Source organism: Sinocyclocheilus grahami, unplaced genomic scaffold, assembly GCF_001515645.1.
Source record: "Sinocyclocheilus grahami isolate Dianchi unplaced genomic scaffold, SAMN03320097.WGS_v1.1 scaffold787.1, whole genome shotgun sequence".
NCBI lineage: Eukaryota > Metazoa > Chordata > Actinopteri > Cypriniformes > Cyprinidae > Sinocyclocheilus > Sinocyclocheilus grahami.
In genome coordinates this window covers 1,103,475-1,120,286 of record NW_015505966.1, presented here as the reverse complement: position 1 = coordinate 1,120,286, position 16,812 = coordinate 1,103,475, and the positions used below count along the sequence as shown (strand labels likewise).

General features: G+C 39.0%; 1 protein-coding gene across 3 annotated transcripts in view; it reads right to left on the bottom strand.

Moving 5' to 3' along the window:
• The window catches only part of LOC107561696 (transmembrane protein 260-like), a 77,778-nt gene that overhangs the window by 56,315 nt on the left and 4,651 nt on the right, over nucleotides 1-16,812 (bottom strand). For all 3 annotated transcript variants that reach the window (XR_001605890.1, XR_001605889.1, XM_016246171.1), the window contains exons 3-7: nucleotides 14,424-14,575; nucleotides 2,452-2,629; nucleotides 2,226-2,339; nucleotides 1,223-1,402; nucleotides 1,030-1,070 (exon numbers count right to left, since the gene is read on the bottom strand). Coding sequence is in view for 1 of the 3 variants with exons in the window: in XM_016246171.1 (XP_016101657.1) it covers nucleotides 1,030-1,070; nucleotides 1,223-1,402; nucleotides 2,226-2,339; nucleotides 2,452-2,629; nucleotides 14,424-14,575 (665 nt within the window). In the remaining 2 variants the exon portion in view is untranslated. The remainder of the gene's footprint in view (nucleotides 1-1,029; nucleotides 1,071-1,222; nucleotides 1,403-2,225; nucleotides 2,340-2,451; nucleotides 2,630-14,423; nucleotides 14,576-16,812) is intronic.

Here is a 16,812-nt window from a genome sequence, read left to right as displayed (position 1 = left end):
CCCGAGTCTCACATGATGTGTTACACCAGTGTCATCAAAGACGCTGAGAACGTCACTGATCATTTCTAAGCCAGTGTAACACAACAGATTTGTTATTCCTATCAGGTTCAGTTTTGCAGTTTTGGAGGGAAGGCGGATCTACAGTACAAGAACTAACTACGAAAAGGGTATTAACAGAGTCATTAGTCTTCATTAAAGCTGCCACTTAATATAAGTGTATATAACACTTAGACAAAAATAAGACAAAGAAAAACATTTGCAACTTCTTTTACAATCCATGCACTTACAGTGTACTTACTCAAAAAAGGACTGGTAATATAAGGTAACTACACTGGTTAGGAACAGGGTATGTACAGGCTTAGTACCTAGTTATTACCCAGTTATTGCAATGACCTGCAGAACATGACTGTAAAACAAAGTGCTAGAGAATATGGTGTGCAGCGGTCTTGCACAAAATAATAATTTTCATATTCAATTGTATAATTTTAGTATTAAATCACAATTATTTATTCCAGTTACAATATCAAGGGACATAATCAACAATTATGATTTTTTTTCACAATTGTACAGTATAGTATTGCAACACTACAACACTGTAGTATTTGCATAGTGAATTGCAACTGTTTTTATTTTAAACTGAACTGTGTTTTTTTTTTTTTGTCACTACATAATTCTCACACATACTTCCTTCTGGAAATGAAAATTTGGATTCATAAATGCACTTATATATTGTTGCTCTTTTGTTAGTTTTGACTGCTTTTATTGTCCTCATTTGTAAGTCGCTTTGGATAAAAGCGTCTGCTAAATGACTAAATGTAAATGTAAATGAAAGCAATTATATCACTGTAGTATTTGCATGCTAAATTGCAACTGCTTTTATTTTGTTGTTTTAAATTATTTTTATACTGAACTGAGCTTTTGGTCACTACATAATTCCTACTTTTCCTTCTGGAAATTACAATCTGGATTCATTCATCAAATCATAAACAACTGGAAAGTTAATATGTTTTGAAATGTTCTTATACTCACCGTAACATTTTTAGGAGGTTCAAGTTTTCATCTGTTTTTGCCTAAAGCCAAAGAAATACATAAGCGGTGCATTAGTTTCAGAAAATAACACGGCATGGAAATAACTTCACATCCTAGTACATGCATTTAATTTTTAAAAACGTTTTTTTTTTTTATTATTATTATTATAAAACACTAATGAATCTGTTGGTACCAGGCTGAAGGTGCCGTATTCAGCTCGCAGCAGGTGTGTGAGGAGGCCGTGGAGAGATGTCTGGTCTCCCCAGCTCCATCGAGCTCTGTTGAGGTAGGAGGAAATGGGCAGGTAGATGTAGGGCACAAAGCCAGCCAGGAAACACGTCCCCAAAGACACCAGACCAAAGAAGGACAAACCCTGCAGGCAATGCATGTAATGTCACATGTAATTGATAGATCCTTCCATTGCCAAGTATTCAAATTTACATACCAAAACATAATTATAAAACAACAATATTGACATAATACTTGGACAAAACCACAATAATCTGGGAACTATTTCCTCTACTGCTTTTCACTGCTTTCAATTGTAAGTACCAGTACGAAAAGACCTTCAAAAATCACCGGGTTATGAATACTAATCTCTGTAATGCTGTATATTTATTACATGATGTGGAGTTCATAATCACTGAATATGCTCTTGGAAAGGTATTTAACCTCCAGTATTAATAACATTTACAAGACAGCAAAATGTTGACAAATTGACAAAACTGAGGGACAGCCGAGTGATTATCAATACAGTGTTTCCCACAGACTTACACTCTATGTATGGTGGCACTTCTCCTGGGGGAAATATATATGTATATAATGTAAATATAAAACAGCAGAAGGGCTTATTGAAAGTGCAAATTCATTCTCTGCCAGCAGGAGGCACTTTTGGAGCGACAGAAATTGCGGCTGTAATCAAAGTGCTGCGCTCATAAACACTGCTTTATCAGGCATTATAGAAAAGATTAAATGAAAATGACATCAAAACTTTTCTGAAGGCAATCGGTTCCCTTCAAAAAAAGATACATTTATATAAAAACACCCGTACCGCGTTTTGATTTTGAAATGTGCAGTGCTCATGTTTATTCAACGAAGTCAAAGCCTTTTGGAAAATCTATTTGTGGTGGTCAGTGTTGATATTGTGGCGGGCCGCCACAAATAAATCAATGTATGGGAAACCCTGCAATACTTACATTAAGAGTGTTAAGGTGTAGGAGGGCCCAGGGAATTATGATGACAACATACAAGACCAGTGTGTGCTGATTACACAGGCTCAGCCCACAGAAGAGCGCCCCCCATAGAGCAAACTAAGAAAAGCCAAAAATATTTATAAATATGCATCTTACAACCAAGAGGTATCGGTTTCAAACCAACAATGATTTTGCATCCATAAATATCAAATGGTTTGGACTATAGTACCTTCTTCTTATGATGAACACTCTCTGCACAGTGGAAACAGGCTGAGAGGGAGAAAAGAATGCCCACAAACAAGTTGTTAAGAGAAAAGACTTCAGCTACAACTGACCACTGCCATACCAGCTTGGACACCGCAAAAACTCCTCCTGCCAGGACGGCCCCTGGACCAGGCCCCACCACCCTGAGCACAGAGGAGACAACAGTGATGGACTATAAATACCGTTTTTCCAATGTTTTCTGACATGACATAAACTCTTAGTGTGTGCTGCAACATAATCTGGTATGTAAAAGAATATCTATATATGAAGCAGCAAATCAACAATTGAAATCATTTGAAATATTCTTATTGAAAATCTATTCAATTACTAGATACATGCTATTGTAATCATTCAAAAATGCTTGAAAATAATAAATCAAGAATTAACAGTGATGGTGTTATGTTGTGAGATCTGGCATCATGAGTTAATAATGACGAATACATCCACACCAATATGTGTCAGTACAGAGTACAAAACCGCTGGTACTATTTGGACGATTAGGGACCAGATAAACGTAAATATAAAACTCTTCATATAAAGTTAGGTATACAAGTATGTCCAACTTCAACCGTGTTCGTACAGTACACTCACGTTAAGCGATTATATAATATATAGCATATCTCAACTGCTTGATTGCTTGTATCGTCACAAAATACAAACCATATTATTGCTCAGCTCTAATCTGCTAAAAGCGACTGAAAGGCATGACGATATTGTAAACATTAACATCGTGATTTTCTGTAACACTGATTTGAAACAATGTGTGAAACAATTGTGAAAAGCGCTAAATAAATAAATTTGACTTGACTTGACAAACAAGTACTGAGTAGTAATAATTATCAACATTACTTACTATAAATTTAGGATAGGCTTAGGATTAGGGTTAGTTGCTTGTAATTTTGAATAATTTAATGTTATTACTATAGTAAGTACAAGTAACGTGTAACAAGGGCACTGTAAAATAATGTTTTATCTGTATTTTTTGTTTTTGTTTATAAAAACGATATCAACATAAATACAGTGACCCTAAATTGCTTATATGTAGACATTTCACCACATAAAGCATGCTAGAAAAAAAACACAATTGCATACTTCAAATGGTAAACATAGGCTCACAAATCTTATCTGGATGTAAAATAAATCCTGGTTACCTATTAACTCATGAATTCTTAATTTGGGGAAAATCTCTGTATGTACATATTCACCTGCAATGAATATATAATTTGAGACTTGACTTTGATTTGTGACAAAAGACTTGAGACTTGACTTGGACTCCAGCTGGGAAGAATAAGATAGGACACATGGCCGGGGCGAGGTAAAAGGAAACGCTGGACAAAAGGATGAACGAGTGAGGTCAGCTTTGTCTGTTGGAGACCAGAGAAGACCAGAAATGAAGGAAAGCAAGGAGAATAAAAAAAAGTTGGGAAGAAGCAAAAGAGAGAGAGCTGCAGAGAAAAAAAAAAAACTCAGCCCGGTCTCCAGCACACTGGCTTGGAAAAATTTTAGCGGGCTTGACAATTAAAGGGGGGTGGTAGAGGGGGAAAGCGAGGCAGCATGGCCCTCTCCTCATTGTGCCGAGTGGCTTAGAGTCCTCATCAGCCTATCAGCTAAGTGACAGGCGGAGAGCTGCTCTATTCAGCGGCACAGATACACGCCGCGGGCCAAGCGGCTGCCAGCTCCCTCCTGACCCCGCAATCCCTCGCCGCTGACAGCTTCAAGCTCCATGGCAAATTAGGCGCTCTCACATTACAATCGCACAAGACAGATTCCATTAACGGTATCTGAAATTGAGTAGAGAGCAGGGCCCTCGCCTTATCAGACCTGACTCATAAGCAGCGGCGGCGGCACCGAAACTCGCGCGCTTAATCACGAGCCATGATACCATTTAGACGTTTCCAGCGCGCCTCTGCCTGCCGCTGTGATAGTCGGCCACAAAAGAGGCTGATGAGACTTAGGGGAAGGGGAACAATGGAGCTTTCGCAGGGAAAGCAAAGTAAGTCAGGAAAAAGCGGAGCGGAGAGAAGGATACGGATGGAAGAATGGTCTGTGAGGAACTCGCGCTTGCTGACTACTTCTCTTTTCTCTTCTCCTGCTTTTTTTTGCACACTACTTGCCTTTCCTCTTTTCTTTTCCTGTCTTGTTTGAGACGAGGTTGCGCGTGCGCGTGCAGTCGGACTAATAGCTTGTCAAAAGCAGGCGGGGGGGATTCTTGGTGATATCGGCTTCTCTCTAGTCCTCTTTACTACTCGAGGATGGGGCTGTGGAAGATGAGGCTCGGTGAAGGTGCGGACCCCCCGTACCCGCAATTCTGCTCCCGCTGCATGCCAATTAACTCCCAACACACATCGGTGGTTGGGGGGCCACGGCTTGGTTAGAGCAGGGGTACTATTTGGTGGTAGGGGTCCGCGGTGCAAAATATCACATCCTCCCCCTGTCATCGCTTCAATGGGGCGGCCTGACAGTCGCTCGCTGTCCTCCTCCTGTCTTTATTCCTCTGAGGGGGCTTGACACGGACCTCTTTAGGAGTGTCTGTCTGCTTGAAGGCAGGCATGTAGGACCACCTGGGTCTCCTTCGCTCTCTCTCTTCAGTGATAAGGTGAGAGAGTGACACTTGCGTGCAGCATCAGAGATTTGTCTGCTGTGCAGGATGCTGCTGAGTTAGTGTCTCTGTAGTACTTCAGTTCAGAACAAAGAGGTGACTCCAAAATAAACACTGCAACTGTGCAAACATGCTTGACTACATCACTGCATAGAAAATAAAAAATGTGTATCTAACTTCTTTCTTTTATATAAATAAAAAGCAGAGCTGTTAATTTAGTACAGTTAACATTTAACCCTTTGACCAACATGTAAATTCTCTAATAAGAAATTTTCTGTAACACTTTATTTTAGTGTGCATGTTATACATGTATTACAACAGAAATGGTACAGAAATGGTACATAAAACAGTATATTATGTATAATTACAAGTAACTAACCTTAAACATAATCCTATAATAAATACATGTTGTTAATTAATATTATTTGTATGTTATAACACCTTAAAATAAAGTGTGACTGAATTTAGGCATGAAGGCACCTTGGTAAAGCATTTTCAATTATATGTTTCTTTTTTAGGGGGGGGGGGTGGTCTATACTGTAAAAATTTACTAGTTGTGTCAAAAATGTCTTTAAAATATCTTCATTGACAATTGATATATTGATATATGCAATTAACTGTGATACATTTGATTCATTCATCAAAATTTCACAAAAGTATTAAAATAGTTTTATTGTTATGCTATTATGCTTTTGTTGAAGACACCAGCCAACATTGTCAACTTTCTTTTTTTTAAATAATTGTGTATAACAGTTGGAATTCTGGTTAAAATCTAAATGTGGTGAAAAACCATTCTATGATTCTGCAGCGAAATCTCCACCAATCAGAGAATGGAGACAAATCGCACCAAAAACACGCCAACACATTCCTATGAAGCACTGGAATGATTCAATCAAATCAGCTTCCTACACTCTCAAAAATTTGTATTGCAATAAATAAAAAATATAATGTTTCTATATATACAATCAACATATTTAAATCAATAGTTTTATATTTCTCTAACATTTTTACCACTTTCTCATCACCACCTGCATTTGGTGGTTATCAGTGTATTACAAAGGTACAAAACAGATTTCAGTACTTCAATAGGTTGGTATATTAACATTATATCAGTTAATGAAATTTAACGGTATTTAACTGTAAATTTAAGTTAAAACCGTAAAACCAAAAATGTTGCTCCCAAATTTTTTACGGTAAAATTCCGGCATCCACAGCTGCCGTTTTTTTACCGTAAATTTTAAATAAACGCTTAAATGTACGCTTATCTAGGTGGCCTTATGTTTATGATAATGTAAGGTCTTATTATCATTGAGAAATGCTGTGAGAGTACTGTGTGTGAATCTTTCTACATGGTATTTATAGTATAAGGTATAATATTTGTTAGCAGTTGTTGATGGTGCAATTATGGAGTGACTATAAATTGAATTTTAGTGGAAGCTGTGCAAAGTATTACTGTCTTACAATCTCCGGTAGACTTACTGTGTGCATGTATTGTACCTATAGACGGTTGAGACGTCCCTCGCCACAGGACAGTGCATGTTAACAACTAATAACTCCAATCCACCTCAAACAATACAGCCAATGGCACAACAATTTCACGCAATTCCATCTTAATCCCCCACTGACACACATTATGTGGACATAATAGACAAAAAGAAACTGTGTATATCATTCAGCAGATATGCATTTTATTTTCTACTAGTTATTATTTTAATCAAGTCATTAATCAACTGTAGTATTATGTGGCCCTATGGAACGCATGCATTCTGGAAAAGGCTGATGCTCTCCTTGCATGACTCCCATTAAAAATCGCCTGTGGAGACAGTTTGGGAAATGTGATATTAAAGCAATATTGACTTCTGCTGCAACAGTCACAATCTTAGGCCTCCAGGCAAGGGGAAATTAAAGTGGTGGCATTGCACAGTGAAATGGCCCCATTTCCCCCATTCTGAATGGAGTAATGAGGGTTGAGACGTCTTCATTAAACATCTGTTAAGGAAATATTACTGCACGTCTTTAAATGGTGCCATTGGTCATGCTGAGTTGAAGAATATGAGGCCTGTAATGCATGGAGATGTTTAAAGGAATCTTCCAGATTAAATACATCTTAAACTGTATCGAAAGCATCTTAGTTTATAGAAAAACATATTTGTGATAATGCAAATATAATGGAGGTCTTTGGTGTGATTACACTGTTTGGTTTAACACAAATAATGTTTAAATATTGTGGCAATAATTTCCAAACAGTGTAATAATCTAGAATATGATTGTGCAGAATAAGGCATTAATATATGCCATATAAGTACTAATAAACAGCCGATATGCTAGTAATATGAAGCATTTTTCTTCGTTTTGATATCAGGAGCTGCTGCCAATAGGGTTTAAGTTGTATTTAATGTAGAATATTCAAGATACAAAGGTTCTTGGCATGAAAAACAAAGGGTGGGTGTCATAGCTAAAGAGAAGATATATTTACCAAAAATGAATGGCTGCAAACCAGAGCGTTTTAGAGATTAGACTGGCTAATAAAGCATATGCTTAAGCTGCCAGGAGCTGTTTTTTCTGGGTCGGTGATTTACCTGACAACAGAGGTATGCGGGAGGGGGCAGCCAAGGGACGTGGGAAACTACAGCGTTTTTTTCTTAGTCTTAAACAGAAACAAATACACCGACAAACAGATTGAGCTTCAGTTCTGAAATCCACATTGTAGAAGTATCAACACTTTAATAGAATATTTTAGAAACAGTTCACTCAAAAATTTAAATTCTGTTATTATTTACTCTATTCTATTATTTACCCTCATGTCGTTACACACCTGTATGACTTTCTTCTATGGAACTTATCCACACAATGGAAGTCAATGATCACCAAAACCATTTGGTAACCAAAAATCTTCAAAATATAATTTGTGTGTTCTGCAAAATAAAGTCATACAGGTTTGGAATGACATGAGAGTGAGTAAATGATAACAGAATTTAAATTTTTTTGGTTGAACTGTCCCTTTAAATGCTCATATTTGCTTAGGCTATCACATTCTAACATGGGTACTGCTCTCACGAAGCAACCGTCTTGTTAATAAACACAGCTCACCGTAGAGAGCCACGGGGTGACTAAGAGTGAGTGGAGGGTCCAGTAAAGAAAGCGCAGTTATGACCATATGGTAAAGTGCCTTATATGGGCACAAAAGCACCGGGACAGGTGGGCACCGGAGCCTGGTCAGCTGTGATATGAGCTGGTGCATGCAGAACTGGACCCGTCTGCTCTTGGCTGGTGTGCACCCTCACAGGTGCAATGGAGCCAGGACTGAGGAGGATGGGTGAAGTCACCTTCACCGACCCCACGGCCACTTCTATTACGTAATCGACTTACAGAAAATGCTAAGTAATCATTGTGTTAAGTGGTCAAAATGTGTTCTTACTAGGCAGTATTTTACGACATACTGTACGAAATGAGTGGTGGGAATTTTTAAGGACCCCTTCACTTTGCAGTTTCTGAGCGGTCTTGTTACGTGGATGCCAGGGTATTCTGGATGGTTGCTATAGGTGGCTATTTAAAGGGGTCATGTGATGTGATTTCAAGTTTTCCTTTCTCTTTGGAGTGTTACAAGCTCTTGGTGCATAAAGAAGATCTGTAAAGTTGCAAAGACTAAAGTCTCAAATCCAAACAGATATTCTTTATAAAAGTTAAGAGTCAACCACACCTACCTAAAGCGGCTCATTCTAACACGCCCCCACATGTCTACGTCACTATGTGGAAATATTAGCATAATGCCGCCCAAATGTGCACGCCAAGAAAGAAGGCGTGGTTTCAGGAACAGCAGTCGTGTTGGTGCAGCCATGTCAGGGAGACGCTGTGTGTTTCAGTGCGAAAGCAAAAGATATTGACTGTTCAAATACGGAGTTATGCGCAGCGCAGAGTAACGCGTCGTGTGTGTATGAGGGGAACAGGGTCACATCACAGGAGAGTGAACTGCCTGTCAGCAATCATAGCACGTCAACTGTCTTAACCGCGGCTTGTGTACTGCATCATCACTGTCGGTCACGCGACTCTGTTGCCCTTTCGGGCTTGAACAGCTTAAAACTATCGACATTATTAACTGTCTTGATATTTACTTTGAAAGCTGAAGCTGCTATTATGGTAAGGGACATTACATTTCCGATGCGTGCTTGTGGTGTTCGGCCAATCACAATGCACTGGGTCAGCTGGCCAATCAGAGCAGACTGCGCTTGTCAAAGGAGGGGGCTTTGTTGAAAACTACGTGTTTGAGAGAGGCGGGGCATAGAGGACCTACAATAATGTACAGTATTTGAAAAATAATGTGTTTTTTGAACATTAAAGCATGTCAACATATTCTGTTACACCAAATACACAAAATAATGATCTTTTTAAATAGCATCATATAACCCCTTTAAGTCAAAATCTATGATAGTCTATGCTATTCTTGTAGGCTAATTTGTAAGCATGTAAACTAAGCAAACTAAAATAATCAACGACTGTTGGTCATAATTTTAGTATTTTAGGGTTCACAAAGACATCTTTAATGCTAAGAACCAAAAGATTATGATTAATTATTGATGCCAGCTATCCTCAAAGGCTTACCCAGATGCAGAGTAGAAACATAAAGGCAAATAGTGTGGCACTCAAACCATGATGTTTAAAAAAATCCGTAATTGACAAACCAAAGGAAAATGAAGTGGGAAGCAAGACACATTGCTACCTAATTTAACTTGGAATATCAAAGAGTTTTCACAATGAGAATGTCTAATGGACAGCTTTATAGTGAATTCTCTCAATTTAACAAAGTGTTTTAGAATATGTATCATCTATTTATTAGTCAATGACATTTTTTATAAAAGGGTCAACACTGAAGAAAGAGAAAAATCTTTTAAAAATCTAGTTTAAGACACATGTGCCAAGTTTTTTAAAATGTACAGTACTCTTGTTCACATGTTGGGTTCATATGGTTTTGAAATATTCATATTTAATGACTTTAAAAATTGTAATGCCATGTAACAGTCAAGTAAAATGTAATAGCATATTTTACTTATATTTGGAATACATGGTGTCCTTAAATGATTATCAGTGGTTATAACTATAATAATGGTTAAAAAAAAATATATATATATATATTTTTTTTTATGCACCACAAAAATTAATTCATTAAAAAACAAAAATAATAATAAAAAGTCTTCATAGAAGAAATTTATGTATTCCAGTCATTGTACATATGCAAAAGTGTCATGTCATTCACCCACTTACTGCACAAAAAAGACAACATGTAATATGTTTAACAAGCAAGACATTCAAATGCACTAAAATTCCTCAAAGATGGCAGAGAATGTATAGGGCAGAAAATGGCCAGTCTCAGAGTGGTGTTGGGTGCCAGGGTAGCAGCCTGGGGACAGGCCTGTCCGGTAGTGTTCCTACCGGGAGTGGCACGCCACCTCAGCATTACCACTGGGCACAGGCGAAGCACCTAAGGACCCCAATGCCAACCCAGAAGGGAGTCCCAGACTGTGCCGGAAGCTCTGAAACCCCTAAAACACTCCCTCCTCCCAGTCCTGGCATCTCAAGCCTGCCAGCTACTGCTCAGAGCCCAACAGACATGCATGAGGCCAAACCCCAGCCTAAGCCTGGACAGATAACCATCAAAACCTATTACGCTTATGTTTTCAATTGAAAACATAGATTATATACTGAAACTTAAGAGCTAAGAGGGTTTGTGTGTGTGTGCATATGCAACAAAATCCTCACTGCCATCAGCCACAGGAGGAGTTGATGGGTTGTGGGGGCCAAAGGAAATGAATTTTTTGGTTGCTGTAATCCAAAATTGGATCTAAATCCTTTGAGGCTTAAGAGCAGAGGTTGCATTGGACATGTAACTGCAGCCAAATCTCTGGTCAGTTTGGCTCACATACTCAGCTGAGTGAGGGCATGCGTTTGCAAATGTCACATGTAGATATTAAAATACATGCAGCAGCTACTGCCTGTTAGATCACTTTTCTGCAGACTGAACTCCAAGTCTAGGATGGCAGTTAATGTCAGGACATCTTACTCTAATCACAAAATAAGGGAGTTATTTTTTCATATTTCTTCTATATTCAAATTTCTATTGATCTTAACAGTTGTGTAGAAGTGAGTAGTACTATAACATAGAAAAAAAATTATATATATAGTATTATTAAACATACTCCTATATACAGTATATATAGTTTTATTAAACATACTCCTGTGTGTGTGTGTGTGCATGTTTATGTGGTTTATGAGGACACAAATTTGTATAATAACATGGGTATGACATAGGTATTACAATGAAAAGGTGATTTATGAGGACATTTTCAGTGTCCCCGTAATTCAAAAGGCTTATAAATAATTCAGAATGAGTTTTTTTGAAAATCTAAAAATGCAGAAAGTTTCCTGTAAGGGGTAGGTTTAGGGGTAGGGTTGGTGTAGGGAAATAGAATATACGGTTTGTACAGTATAAAAACCATTACGCCAATGGAGAGTCCCCATAAACCATCAAAACAAACCTGTTTGCTGGCCAGTCAAGCACACCAACACCATGGTCATTTAACCAACTTTTGGTGCTTTTGGCAGTGTGGGCAGGTGCCAAATCCTGCTGGAAAATGAAATCAGCATCTTCAAAAAGCTGGTCAGCAGAAGGAAGCATGAAGTGCTCCAAAATTTCTTGGTAAACGGGTGCAGTGACGTTGGTTTTCAAAAAACACAATGGACCAACACCAGCAGATGACATTGCACCCCAAATCATCACAGACTGTGGAAACTTAACACTGGACTTCAAGCAACTTGGGCTATGAGCTTCTCCACCCTTCCTCCAGACTCTAGGACCTTGGTTTCCAAATTAAATACAAAACTTGCTCTCATCTGAAAAGAGGACTTTGGACCACTGGGCAACAGTCCAGTTCTTCTTCTCCTTCTTACCTATGTCATACCCATGTTATTATACAAATTTGTGTGTGTCTGTGAATATATAATATTTATATAATATAAAATAATATTTCATATTCTAATTTAAATAAATACTGTTATTTTGGACTTTTGAAAAAAATATATAATTTCGACAAAAATATAGCATATTCTTTATTAGAAAATATCAGCATATAAGAATGATTTCTGAAGGATCATATGACACTGAAGTCTTGAGCAATGGCTGCTGAAAATTCACCTGTGCCATCACAGGAATAAATGAAATATACAGGTGCATCTCAATAAATTAGAATGTCGTGGAAAAGTTCATTTATTTCGGTAATTCAACTCAAATTGTGAAACTCGTGTAATTAGAATATGGTGACATGCCAATCAGCTAATCAACTCAAAACACCTGCAAAGGTTTCCTGAGCCTTCAAAATGGTCTCTCAGTTTGGTTCACTAGGCTACACAATCATGGGGAAGACTGCTGATCTGACAGTTGTCCAGAAGACGATCATTGACACCCTTCACAAGGAGGGTAAGCCACAAACATTCATTGCCAAAGAAGCTGGCTGTTCACAGAGTGCTGTATCCAAGCATGTTAACAGAAAGTTGAGTGGAAGGAAAAAGATGCACAACCAACCGAGAGAACTGCAGCCTTATGAGGATTGTCAAGCAAAATCGATTCAAGAATTTGAGTGAACTTCACGAGGAATGGACTGAGGCTGGGGTCAAGGCATCAACAGCTACTACACACAGATGTGTCAAGGAATTTGGCTACAGTTGTCTTATTCCTCTTGTTAAGCCACTCCTGAACCACAGACAGTGTCAGAGGCGTCTTACCTGGGCTAAGGAGAAGAAGAACTGGACTGTTGCCCAGTGGTCCAAAGTCCTCTTTTCAGATGAGAGCAAGTTTTGTATTTCATTTGGAAACCAAGGTCCTAGAGTCTGGAGGAAGGGTGGAGAAGCTCATAGCCCAAGTTGCTTGAAGTCCACTGCTTGAAGTCCACAGTCTGTGATGATTTGGGGTGCAATGTCATCTGCTGGTGTTGGTCCATTGTGTTTTTTGAAAACCAACGTCACTGCAACCGTTTACCAAGAAATTTTGGAGCACTTCATGCTTCCTTCTGCTGACCAGCTTTTTGAAGATGCTGATTTCATTTTCCAGCAGGATTTGGCACCTGCCCACACTGCCAAAAGCACCAAAAGTTGGTTAAATGACCATGGTGTTGGTGTGCTTGACTGGCCAGCAAACTTACCAGACCTGGTATTGTCATGGGGAAGTCGTGGCCTAATGGTTAGAGAGTTGGACTTGTAACCCAAGGTTGCAGGTTGGAGTCTCGTACCGGCAGGGATTGTAGGTGGGGGGAGGGAATGTACAGCGCTCTCTCCCACCTTCAATACCATGACTGAGGTGCCCTTGAGCAAGGCACTGAACCCCCAACTGCTCCCCGGGCGCCGCAGCAAAAAAAATGGCTGCCCACTGCTCTGGGTGTGTATTCACTGCTGTGTGTGTGCACTTAGGATGGGTTAAATGCAGAGCACTAATTCCGAGTATGGGTCACCATACTTGGCCACATGCCACGTCACTACTCACTACTCACTACACTATTGCCACGCCAAATTGAGGCAGTAATTAAAGCAAAAGGAGCCCCTACCAAGTATTGAGTACATGTACAGTAAATGAACATACTTTCCAGAAGGCCAACAATTTACTAAAAATGTTTTTTTATTGGTCTTATGAAGTATTCTAATTTGTTGAGATAGTGAATTGGTGGGCCAAATGTGAGCCAAAATCATCACAATTAAAAGAACCAAAGACTTCAGTCTGTGTGCATTGAATTTATTTAATACACGAGTTTCACAATTTGAGCTGAATTACTGAAATAAATGAACTTTTCCACGACATTCTAATTTATTGAGATGCACCTGTATTAAAACATTTATTTTACATTATAACAATATTTCACCCTATTACTATTAAAATTAATTACTATTTTTACTGTATTTTTGCTCAAATAAATGCAGCCTTGATGACCATTGATACTTTCAAAAACATTTAAAAATCTTACTGACCCCAAACTTGAGTGTGAGTGTGTGCGAGTGTGTGTGTGTGTGTGTGTGTGTGTGTGTGTGTGTACATATATATATTTATAAATACATATTTATATACACACATACATATATACATATTACATGAGAATTGGAAAAACAAATAAGCCTGGAATGCTTTATAATTTACAATGCACATTATAAGCAAAATGTATCATGGTTTTAAAGCAAACCCCCTCTGAAACTACTGAAAACCTTGAGCATCATGCGTTCTTTGAATATGTGTAGTAGAATATGAAAAAAAGTATATAATTTATGTTTTAAAACTTTGGTCTAATAGGCTGAGAGTGGCCTACCTGCAGACAGTGAAGCAGAGGGCTCCACTAGCCCCGGCCCCAAAGACAGCACACAGGACATTGATGCTGTGTGCCGGAGAGCTGAGAGGCAGCAGCGAGAGCATCAGTGAGGACAACATGGTGAAGAGGGGATATCCTGGAGGATGGGCCACCTGGGGGAAAACACAGCTGTAAACTCACTTGCAGAACATTCTGATAACAGCAACAAAATCTAGTAATCCCCCCTCCCACCACCCATCAGCATACAGTTCAGCTTTCAAAGGCAGACCTTACTTTTGCGGGTTAAAGCATCACACTGTCCTCCCCCTCCCGCAAAGCCTGATCTCCTGTCTCCTTGCCTTCCCAGCAATTAGGCACTAAGTCCCCTTAGGACCGATAAGGACTAGAGCTATTAAAGGCTGTCTCACTCCTACTGGCCTGATAACACACACAGGCACAGCAGGCTGAGAAATGCTGCACACTAGAGCGAAGCACAAGGAAACGTCTCTGAGAAGAGGTTGTTTGAGGGATGGATTGATAACTCGGTGGACAAGTGGATGTCTAAAATTTAGTGTGAGTTCAAGATCAAAGTATGAGAGACGTCCCAGTCAACTGATCCCTCTAAACAATTTCATAAAGCTGAAGTTCATGTCAGTCAGGTTTTGTGAACTATGATAAATCAGTGTTAGGAAGTAACTAACTAAAAGTAACTTAAAACTCTCTTAAATATATGTAGCGAATCAGCTCATGGGAAATATGAATAATTAACCATAACTAGTTATGATTAACTATTCATATTTTAGATCCACTGTAGATATTTAGCTGACCACTCAGGGTCAACCGTCTTGTCAATTCTAAGAACGTTAATTTCCTGGTTAAAGGAAATAACCTTCTTACTGTACAATTCTATAAGTTTGTAACGTAAATCTGCATGATTATTGACTCCGGTTATGAGTAAACAATGAACACGTCAAGTGTGATACAAGTAAGGTTTTATTAACTACATAAAAACTTAAACTAGTCTAACATACTACACAAACACATTAAGCCGGTCTAACATAAACATACACACACACACACATAAAAAATTAGTGTGTCAGATTGGTCGAGACGCTACATATATGTATTGTTGACAAATAAAAAAGTAAACCCAGGAGGAACTAGATCTATCGTCTAGTTCAGGGGTTTGCAGATTAGGGTCTGTGGCCCCCTTAGGGTTCTGGGAGGTCTACAAAAACTTCAGCATAGAGGGAAAACATTTTTTATATCTTGCAGTTTGGACATTGTTCTCACAATTCAGAGTTTATTTCTCACAATCCTGACTCTATGTCTTGAAATTCTGACTATTTTTCTCAAAATTACGAGTTTACATTTCACAAATTTTAAATATTAGAGTTTATATATCTTTTAAGGGGTGCCTAGTGTGTAATAATATCAGGTAATAATAAATAAGTAAATCAATAAATCAAAATGAGCAGGGCAGTGGGCCAAATCAGTCGCTTTGCCACCGGGGTTCTCCTGAAATGGGACTAAGCAGTGACCTTGAAATTTAGGAAATTGCAGGTTGTTCTCTAATTTTGATCTCCACTGTATTTTCTTTCCTACATTTATTATGAATAAGAAATTGAATGTACAAAAACATTTTGTGGACAAACTGCATTTTGTAATTTCGCCCACAAAATATACATCCCTTAAAAGAGATATAAACTGACACTTAAGAGGAAAAAAGTCAGATTTGCAAGATGTAAACCTGAAATTGCAAGACATAAACTCAAAATTGCAGGAAAGAAAGTACATTTTAGAAGGGACTGTTATATTTGCGGGTCCTTAAAGTTAAGAGATGAGGCAGAGAAGAACAGAGAGGCTTGGAAGGGGGGAACAGACACAGAACAAAAAAAAAGAGAGAGACAGTATGGCAAGCAGATGGCAGGGGCACAAAGGGCACGCTTGGAAGTGCCAGCAAGGTGCGTATGACTGCGCAAATGACGTGTGACGTGTGTGTCTGAAATGCCTGCACTGGTGCCATGCGAGGCTGACAGCGTGGAAAGGCACGCAGAGGCGTCGCCGGGTCTGGAAGCGTGTGTGGCACGGCAAAAAAGGCGGAACGCGTGGTAGGGGGCAGTCCTGCGACGAGAAGTTTAAAGGAGAAAAGATCCATGGCTCAAGGGAGCAGGAAGGGAGGGTCGGCGGCCTGGAGAGAGCCCTCCGACCCTGGGGAGAGCCGCAGACAGGCAGGCCACACGGACAGAGGGAGGGATTACTGGCATAGTGACACTGCCACAGCCTCCCTAAAAGGATCGCAACGGCGTAATAAACTTTATTAAATAATAAAACTTATTATAACTGTTAACCCGATTTAGTTCATTCTTTGAGGCTTACACACGCGCATGCACAAAAAGGAGAGGGGTTG